Source organism: Juglans regia, chromosome 7 (assembly GCF_001411555.2).
Source record: "Juglans regia cultivar Chandler chromosome 7, Walnut 2.0, whole genome shotgun sequence".
Lineage (NCBI taxonomy): Eukaryota > Viridiplantae > Streptophyta > Magnoliopsida > Fagales > Juglandaceae > Juglans > Juglans regia.
This window is the reverse complement of record NC_049907.1, coordinates 21,860,703-21,871,632: the sequence shown is the minus strand read 5'-3', so window position 1 is coordinate 21,871,632 and position 10,930 is coordinate 21,860,703. Positions and strand designations below refer to the sequence as shown.

At 32.0% G+C, this 10,930-nt stretch overlaps 1 protein-coding gene across 1 annotated transcript; it reads right to left on the bottom strand.

Annotated features, from left to right (window-relative positions):
• Positions 1–652: 652 nt before the first annotated feature.
• On the bottom strand, positions 653–3,233 carry LOC109008436 (adenosylhomocysteinase-like). The gene is made up of 2 exons (XM_018988518.2): positions 2,438–3,233; positions 653–1,766 (listed from the first exon to the last, which is right to left on the bottom strand). The coding sequence occupies exons 1-2, from the start codon at positions 3,146–3,148 to the stop codon at positions 1,020–1,022; spliced, it is 1,458 nt and encodes a 485-aa protein (XP_018844063.1). The 5' UTR covers positions 3,149–3,233; the 3' UTR covers positions 653–1,019.
• Positions 3,234–10,930: the final 7,697 nt, after the last annotated feature.

Sequence of the window (10,930 nt, the reverse complement as noted above, 5' to 3'; positions counted from 1 at the left end):
CATTTTATATTATGTTTAACATTAAAATGACGTTTAGATTCAAAGATGAGTTTAGATGGATTGTGAATAGTAATGAGATGAATTATGAATAGTAGTAAGATTTGTGAGTTAAAGTTACTGAATAGTAATGAATAGTAGTGAGATGAATTGAGATGAACTGAAATGAGCCAAGATAACTTGCGAATCCAAACGTCTCCTTAAGATTTTGTCCTTACTTCGACTCTTTGTATCGAGAAATCTAATCCAATAAAAAAATATATCAATTCAATCAGAAACAAACGTTTGCTGACTGTCTGCATCCTTGGGTTCTTGCTTGTCACCAGTATTAGACCTTTCCAAACTTGCATAAAAACACACATTTTCGCTTATAAAATTATATCCAGGAATGCAAAATATCACAACCTCTTTTTAATCGGAGCAACTGTGGAGGAAAAAGATGGCCGAGCAACTGGAAAATCCCAATTGTATAAAGAAGACTTATCATTAGAAAATAACTTAATTTCTTTTATCAATATATCATTAGAGAATAACTTGAAAACGAGGAAAAAAAAATCCAATATTGTCAATTAATAAAATAATAACTATAAAGTTTGAAACTAGATAAATCATAAAATAAATAAATAAAAACTAGAAAGCTGCCAAATCAAGACAATGAATGATATAACAAATAGTAGTATTTTTTTTCCCCTTTTGAGTGATAACAAAAGCAGCAAAATTCAAAGAGAAGCAGTAACTACACATCCCTCATAGACCCATCCATCCTTATTCATTTAGAACCCAACCAGGTCGGTCTTTCTTTCAACCGAGACCCGGCAATTTCTTTCCTTCCAACACATTCCACCCACCATACACACAAAAAAAAAAAACCCTAAAAAAAATCAAACCTAGCATCCTACCAAGTCATGAGGCCGTAAGAGACAGTCACGGCCTTCAAATACCATATATATATATATATATATATATATATATATATATATTATTTTCCCCCTCAAGTTCTTCTCTCATTTTCAAGAACTCCCTCAATACCTGTAGTGAGCAGGCTTGTAAGGACCCTCAACGGGCACGCTAATGTAGTCAGCCTGATCCTTGCTGAGCTTGGTGAGCTTAGCCCCAAGCTTGCCAAGGTGAAGTGCTGCAACCTTCTCATCAAGGTGCTTAGGCAAAACATAAACCTTCTTCTCATACTTCCCACTCGCCTTCTCCGTCCACAGCTCAAGCTGTGCAATCACCTGGTTTGTGAAGGAACAGGACATCACAAAACTAGGGTGCCCTGTGGCACAGCCCAAGTTCATGAGCCGACCCTCAGCCAGCACAATGATGCCCGTGTTCGTCTCGGGAAAGACCCACCTGTCTGTTTGGGGCTTGATGGTGATGCGCTTCACGCCTGGGTAGTTCTCGAGCCCGAGTATGTCAATCTCGTTATCAAAGTGACCAATGTTGCAAACAATGGCATTGTTCTTCATCTTCTTCATGTGGTCAACCATGATGATATCCTTGTTACCGGTGGTTGTGACGAAGATGTCAGCCTCTGCGACAACATCCTCAAGGGTCAGAACTGGAATGCCTTCCATAAGGGCCTGAAGAGCACAAATTGGATCGATTTCAGTCACGATCACTCGAGATCCAGCTTGCTTCAAGGCAGCAGCACAGCCCTTTCCAACATCACCGTATCCACAGACAACAGCAACCTTGCCAGCAATCATTACATCAGTAGCTCTCATCAAACCGTCGGGGAGGGAATGGCGGCACCCGTACAAGTTATCGAACTGTTTCAACCAAAATCAATAGCCATTATAAGATTATGGGTGACAAAGGAATCAAGCAGTAAAAACTTTCAACTTGCTAAGAAACTACTTGGCACTTCCACTAGGCTTTAAGATCCCCCCCAACCAGGAACCCGCTAATGCATAAAAATTCAGCTTGTTAGTTGAGAAACCATTGAAAAAGAAAACTAAGTCCGTCCAATATTTATTTTGCAATCTTGGAAAGCTGACGAAGGCCCAGTTTCGAGAAAGACATACTAAGCAAAGCAAGGAAAAAATTGGACCTAAGATTCGAAATCCTAGGAATCAATATTCAAAGATGCACTAGAATAACCATTTTGATAGAATTTCCTTCTTGGCTGAGATCAAATATATAGTAAAGACTCGGAATTGCAGGCGTCAACTAATAAGAAAGTGCATGTTTCCTTGAAGTTAAAGTGTAAGAACAATGAAAAGTAAAGGTAGAAAAAGCGGGACCTTTATACAACAGATCTAATTCAAGACTATTGTGACCAACTAGATCTACAAGCAATCCAATTATAGGATAAAAACCTAATAGATCTGAAGCAACATATCAATTAACACAATGAGGGGAAAACAAACACTACCCAGATCTGAAATAAAATCTCACAGATCTACAAACATAAAAAGTGAACAAAAAAGAAGATTATTACCTTGCTCTTGGTGACAGAGTCATTAACGTTAATAGCAGGGAACAGCAGAGTGCCACTGGACTCCATCTGGTAAAGCCTCTTAACCCCAGTGGTGGTCTCCTCCGAAACTCCGACCAACCTGCTCTTCATCTTGTGGTACCTCTTGGGGTCAGTCTTGAGCCCATCCCTGATAATGGACAGCACAATCTGGAACTCGGCATTGTCGGTAGAAGCCGGGTCCGGGAGCTTCCCAGTCTTCTCGAAGATCTCCTCGGCCTTGACCCCCTCGTGGATCAAGAGTGTGGCGTCTCCGCCATCGTCCACGATGAGGTCGGGGCCACCGCCGGGGCCCCAGTCGAGGGCACGCTCGGTGCACCACCAGTACTCCTGGAGTGTCTCTCCCTTCCAGGCGAACACGGCGGCGGAGTCACGGGCTGTGGCGGCGGCGGCGTGATCCTGGGTGGAGAAGATGTTGCAGGAGCACCAGCGGACCTCGGCGCCGAGGGCGGTGAGGGTCTCGATGAGTACGGCGGTCTGGATGGTCATGTGAAGGGAGCCAGTGATCCTGGCGCCCTTGAAGGGCTGGGAGGGACCGAACTCAGTGCGGCAGGCCATGAGACCAGGCATCTCGACCTCGGCGAGCTCGATCTCAAGGCGACCAAAGTCTGCCTGGGACATGTCCTTGACCTTGTACTCGCGGCCACTCGTGGTTTTCTCCACTAAAAGAGCCATTTTCGAGGTATTCAAGCGACGGAGGAAGTAGAGATTAATGCAGATAGGAAGAGAATTGGAGGGCTGTGAGCGAGGAGAAGTAGGAGAGGGAGAGCTGCTATAAATAGGTTAGAGTGGTCAGATAGACGGTGGGGATTAATGTATCGGGTTGGTGGATTTGGTAAATGACAGCGAAACGTTTTTGCGTGCAACACGGAACATCATACGGCGGCTTCGGCCAATGGACGATGATGCCGGACCAAGGTCTTTACTATTTTAGACCCGTGTTAGTTTTTCATTGGCTGATTTCATAGGATTTATGAAATTGTTCTGTACTTTACTACACTGGGTGCAGTTCTCGTTCTGTTTTTCGGTTCAGCTTGGCTTGTATGCTGAATACTATTACTTACCACAATTTTACAGTCTTGACATTTAAAAGCCTCTCTCATTTTTATTATTTTCAACTGAGTTATTATATTTTTAATTCGTTCTATAAACTGCATTATTTATATTAGTTAAATAGTAAAATTTGATAAATTTATAAAATTTATCTTTTAAATCAGATGACATCATATAAATATTAAGAAAAGCTATGCAACAGTTATTATTCAATCTTATACTCTACATTTATAATTTTTTTTATAGGATGTGAGAGTATTTTTTATAAGATATAGAGATATTTTTCATAGGGTGTAGAATATGGGATAGTGAATAGTTTTTCATAATTTTTCATAGTCTCGTTTGCATTCAACTCTCATCTTATCATTACAAATTTTTTAAATTTTTACACAAAAAATAATAAATAATTCAACTTTTTCAAATCTCAAAACAACTTTATCAAATTCTCATACAAAATATAATAAATAATTCAACTTTTATTCTACTAATTACAAACTATCTCAATTCATTTCAACTCATCTCTGAATCTAAACCACTACACACGAAATAGATTTTTTTTCAAATAAGTCATTTCAAATTTTTTAAAGGGAGGCATGCCGAATAAATATATATTTTTACTCTTCAACTATAACTATTTTTCAATTTACACCATAAATTACCAACTCTTTCAATTTACATCAATAATTTTTACAATTTACAACTTTAGTAAAGGATATTATAATTGTATTACCATGCATGATACAAAATATTTATTATATTTGAAAAAGTACAAAATGTTAAAAGTAACTTGAAAAAAAAAATAAGAAAAGCCATGCATAGAAAATATAAGAAAACATGAAAAATCTTGAAGCGTGAATTATTAACAAAAACCTTAATTTATATTTTTAATATTCTCTGAAAAAACATACTGCTTTTTTTTAATAAGTTTATATAAAATAGGGAATGGGCAGTGGGCCCTAACAGCCCCTTTGAGTTATTACTCAATAGAGGAATAATGCTAGATATAAATTTTAAAATATGTAGGTCCTTTATAAAAAATTAGGTCCACTAAAAAATATAAGTTTTTTTATACTTTAGAGTCTATTTTTTTATAAAAATTTAAGCAAAACTTGTTTGTTTAGGATTTGCACATTTCCACGCACTGTTGGAATGGTTTGAATTTAGAGATGAATTGAGATGATTTGTAAATAATAAAATAAAAATTAAATTATTTATTATATTTTGTGTGGTAATTTAGAAAAGTTATTTTAGAATTTAAAAAAATTGAATTGTTTATTATATTTTGTGTAAAAATTTAAGAAATTTGTAATGATAAGATGAGATGAGTTGAGGTGGATTTGAATGCGAATGAGTTTTATTATTTTTCAATTTTTTCCTTTTTTTTTTGTTTTATTATTTTTAAATTAATTAAATTTTTTATTTATTATCTCTACATCACATATTTAATAAATAAAAAATAAAAAATTATATATAATATGGGATGCGAGAATAAACTATTTAACTCTGTCGACCAACCGGCTGTGAAGCGACTAAACTGCCGTTAAAATTTGTTAGATAATTCAATTTTATCATTTTAGGCTTTAGCTGCCCATTTATATAATTCTTTCGACGGTCTTTTTTTCTTTTATTATAAAATATGAAATTCTTCTCAACATGATTTTATTCATTTTAATACAAATTATTTTGTAAAAATATTTGTTTACTTTCTTTTAATAAATCGTTCTCTTTTTCATAAAATAACATTTCTCTATTCAGATTCATATTAAGAATTAAAAATTTATTTCCCTTCGTTAAATTAATTGTTGTCTAGAAAAGACTTAACAACGAGACTTTCAAACATAAATATCGGTGTATTTTATAACTTAAGAAACTAATTTTTATTTTATTTTATAATCATATAAAGTAAAAATACCAAATTTAAGTAAAAAATTAATATGACAATATAAATAATTGGTCAATAACTTATACACCTTTACAAGACCTTAACCGAACACCTTACCCACCACCCAATTCTTATTTTGGTCCCTAGAGAAAGTGAAATTTTGACACCAATTAAGATTGAGACCTCGTTTGGTTATGCAATTCAAATAACATTAAATATATTATAAAAATTTGATAACATTAAATATAGATTAACATTTTTATCATTGTATTCAATGAGAGTCGTAGAAAATTGAGATATAAAATATGTAGTTCTTTATTTTTTTAGTTAAACAAAAAAACTAGGAGATGAATATTTTGTATTAAATTTTTGGTTGTGTTAAAAATGAATAATTTTATTTGAAAGCATTTACACCACACACTATCCACCTGACATAATCTAATTTGAAATATAAGTTTTAAAATTTGAAACTTACAAATTAAATTATATCATTTAGATGGCATGTAGAGTAAAGACCTTCAAATAGTACCATTCATATAAAATACTACATTTTTCATGTGTTTATAAGTTATTAGTCTTTATCTTCTTTATAGATAAGGTAAAAAACAATTCTACAATTGAGGTTAAATACCTAAATTATATATTTTTTGAAACTATTTACGTTCATATCATATTTTTATTGAAACTAGTCAATGAATTTATATTTTATACTTTTTTATACATAATATTAAATGATTGAATTTCATTATATATGATTTTTGATAATTTTTATCAATATTAAAATAACTGATTCAAAATTGTTATGAATGACCTTATTTCAATTTATTGAATCACTAGATTCATTGAATTAGTCTTTACTTATTCCGAACATGATTCTTATTTTTTTCGGCTTCCAACAATATTTATATTATAAATTTTATAATAGCCACTTTGTGTCTCTATCTCTATCTCACTCTAGCCCTTAAAATTTGGAAAAAAACTCACAATGGAATCTAAATCCCAAATTAGGAGTATGATAGTAATTGTCTCGTAATTTTTTTGGTCAACAGATTTAACCACATTTTTTTTAAATATACAAAATTTACATATTCTAAGACTGTAAAAATAAAAAATCGAACAAGATGAATGAAATCTCTCTCGTCTGCCATGCTACACAATTGGTAGGTCAATCCGCGAAGATAACTTGTGTCATTTTCTGTTCTTCTACACATTGTCTAATTTGTAAAATTGTAATACACTTATCGCAGATGACCTTTATAAAAAAATAAATATTACGATGAAAAAGTGTAAAAAAAAAATTCAATTTTTCTTCATAGGATCCACATTTTTTATAAAAAATGTATACAAGACTTGTATATTTAAGGCCTATACATAGTATTATTCTATTAAAATTTACACGCAATACATTTTCCCACGTCATTTAAGTTTTCATTTTTCTACAATTACTAGGTTTCCTTCTATGATTACTAGGTCCTCCCCCATATCGCCCGTCCCCTTACGAGCGCACATTGGCACACCCAGGTGAGGGGTTTGCACCCCCGCAATCCGCCCCTTGATGCAAGGGCGGGGGTGGACCCCTCATCCTCATCCATCTACCCTCTGTCTACCGTTACTCATGATTGTGAGTTGTCTTAATCGAAAATAAAATACATATGAAAAAATTCAAATCCACAACAATATACATCAAAAACCAAAACTAAAAACCAAATCAAACAAAAAACAATAAAAAATTTGAGGATCTAAGGAAAGGAAAAAAAAAACTAACCGTAGTTTGCAAGTTTGCACCGCTAGAGAGGAAAGAGAGAGAGGAGGAAAAAAATAAAAGGAATATGATTTATACATTATCCACATTACATATTTATACATTAATATATATGCATTTAAATAAATAAAAAATCATATATTAGTGTGGTGTAAAAAATGACAAATAGAATTTTTCATTTCCGTAATTCGTTCAACGAGATAGACGATTCTGTCGGTCGCTTCTGGTGCGGCCCGCTGCATAAACCTCTACTGTACAATCACAACCGGAGACAATAGGCTGTTCCCATTACCGAATAATAAGTACGGTCATCATTGATCATGCCATGCTACAGCTTACCGCGCTTGCCACGAAATGAATCCCACTTCACTCATTCAGTGTCGGTGCTTTTAAATAAAAAAACCATAAATATGAGATCGTGTTGAAACGTGAGCATGTCTGGATGAATGGACGGTCCTACAACTGGCATGTTGCAGGCCACAGCAGGAGAATATTACCACGTGACTCTGTCTGGGTCCAAGGGTGTGCACGTAGCTTTTTACGGCGACTTTTCTCTCATACGGAAAAACTAACATGAGAACGCGACTGTGATATGGTTCATGAGCTCATGCACTCCCACTTATTAGGAGGATCCAAACTAACAAGTTCAGACAGCATAACCCAACCTCTATGTTTTTTAACACTTTTAGCATTTCTTGCTAGAGAAAACATCCAAGAAAATAAATAAATAAATAAAATAAAGATGAATAATATAAAATATTTATTATGTTTAACATATATATATATATATATATATATTATGTTAATAGGTAGGTGAATAAAATAAGAGTAGAAATGAGATCCAGATCACATTTTGACCAAAGAAAAAATGTCAACATTAATGTCACCTTCTTCATAAATGTTGAACCTATATTTGTTAAAAAATAAAAAAAGGAAGAAGTCATAAATAACTATCATCCCACAGTTTCCACAAACCCATTCCCTAAAGATCAGCATCTACAAAAAGGTCTTTGCTTACCAAAAGAATATAAGAGTTTGTTATCTTAAATTATTTAACCAACTGTTTGATCTCTTTTTTTGGATATTAAATATCAATCACAAGTTAAAGCAAATTGTTTTTCTTTTTTTTTTCCTAAGCCAACATGAAATCAAGAAGAGCTTGACCTGCATAGTTTTAATTTTTAGGGTTGATTATACAAAATCAAACTATCTCAACTCATCTCATCTTATATAATTATTAAAAAAATTTCAAACTCTCATACAAAATATAATAAATAATTTAAAATCTTTAAATCTCAAAATAATAATAATATTAAAAAAATTATATTATAATAATATTTTATTCAATTTTCAACAAAACATCTCATCTGAACTGCATAACCAAACGATGCAGTCTTTAGTGAATAAAATTAAACATTCTTTAAGAACTCAGTTAAAATTAGGATTGGAGAGTACAACACTTCATTGGGAATCTATTATACTCAGTCACACCAAGTCACTAGAATACCCCACACCAGTTATGTGACTATAAATGAAAGTGCTAAGTCTACAAACACTTTATTATTGGATATAAGACGTTGGACATACTTTACAATAAAAAGACTTTACAACTACTTTATGTACCATATAAATATATATTAATTTGTAATTTTATTTTTATAAGATCTCTTTATAAACTAAACATTTCTCGATTATAAGTGACAAAATTATGAATGAAAAAACATCCCCCAATAGGATATTTAACTCATAGTTAACTTAAAATCCGAAAAATACTATTCTCGAAGTTGTCTCATTAAAATCAATAATTAAAACTTATTACATGGACCACGGATTTCTAGAAGAGAAACCATTGAAGATGGTAAAGCCAACGATGAGGATTATATCTTGTTTTTGGGACTTCAAAATAATGTACTTCTTACGTACATCATAGGCTATGTAGTTAGGCATTGTCACCTACTTTGTACCTACTTATATTTATTTGAAGCCAAGTTGAACCAAATTAAGTACCTACTTAGTAGTTCATGTCGTAGTTCTTGATGAAGTTGTGGGCAGGCTAAATACCAATGGTTAAGTACCCACCATTGAACCTAACCAACCCTTGGGGCAAATTTACCAACCCATTTTTAATGTGAGCTTTTCTTGGTCATTTTTTACCCTTTTTTTTATATTTATATATCAAATATCATTATAAAAAAAAATGAGTATTTATAACTATTTTTTTTGTTACGATGAAAATAGATTTATTTTAATTAAAAATAATTATTTCGTTAAAAATAATTGATCGTAAATAAACAATTCTCTGTATCCGATGTCATAGACATATTGATGCCTACCGTGTCATTTTATACGATGTTAGTCATTGTCACCTGAACGATGGTATGGTCAAAATGGTATGAATACATGTTTTTCTATCAATATAAGTACGTGGAGAAATTATATTCACAGGCGGACAAGGAGGAAACAATCTTCACATCTTCGACATGGCATAATTCTATTTGTTAGAGAACTTATTTTTAAAATATATTATGTAAATATAATCTTATCGTGTCAATAACGTGAATAGTATGTTTTTTACGCCGGCTTACAAATAAAATGACTTAATTGCGTATAGAGGCCGAGAGTATAGATATGATTAAACATATATGTTAATACTAGCGGTTGGGCAATGTGCCACATTTGCCCGGTTGAAAAATAATTTATTTTGTAAAATATAAATATGTTTTAGGTTAAAAAAAAAAAGTAATCATAAATAAAATAAGTAGTATATAGAAAATTTTTTATGAACTCAATTTCTGCACCTAACAAGTGAAAAGAGATGTGGAGAATTTTTGTAATAGTGATAGTACTTCACTGCATAAATCGAAGCAATCCAACCGAAGAAAAAAAAATGAGAATTGGTAAAATAAAGGGTTGGATTTAAATCTTAAAAATTTTAATGTACCAGCAGCAGCCTTGTCCTTCACAAAACAACACACGTAGATATCATATCCTTAGATATGATTTGAATCGATGTATTAATAGTAGTGACATGGTTTGTGAATAGTAATATATAAAATTATTTGAATTAAGATGTTTTATTTGATTTCAGAAAATGAGAGAAAAAAAATTAAAATAAAAATATTATAAAAGTTAAAATATTATTGGAATATAATTTTTTAATGTAGTTTTTGCTTTAAAATTTAAAAAATTTATATTTAAGAAAATTGTAATGATTAGATTAACAAATTAAAAAATATTTTATATTTAAATAATATTTTAAAAATATATATATAAATTTTTGAAAATTTAAGAATCTATTAATTTCTTCCTCGAACTCAATAATTTTACTTGAAAAAAAGATAGATTATCAATTCCCTCCTAACCCACGTTTATAGTTACCCCAGTAAATCAACTTTTTCATTCATTTTTGAACAGAAAATTACGTGGGTATATCCGTATATGTCCACTGGTCAACAAAATATAGAAAATGACATATATACATTAATAAATAAGTTAAAAATACTTATATTTTCCTTTTGCTTTCCGGTACTTCACATCACAATTAATTAAATAATAATAGAGTAAATAAATATGATTTTTTGGGATATAAATAATTTTTCTAGCTGCTGATAATTTGTTTATGATTTTTTGTATATATTATTTTTTTGTAATGAATTTATAATGATTTTATTAAATTTTTTTTTTCTTCACGTTGTCTTTCTCTCTGGCCTGATTCATCCGCACGGCCCCTTCTTCTTCAGCCCAGCCCAGCCCAGCGCCG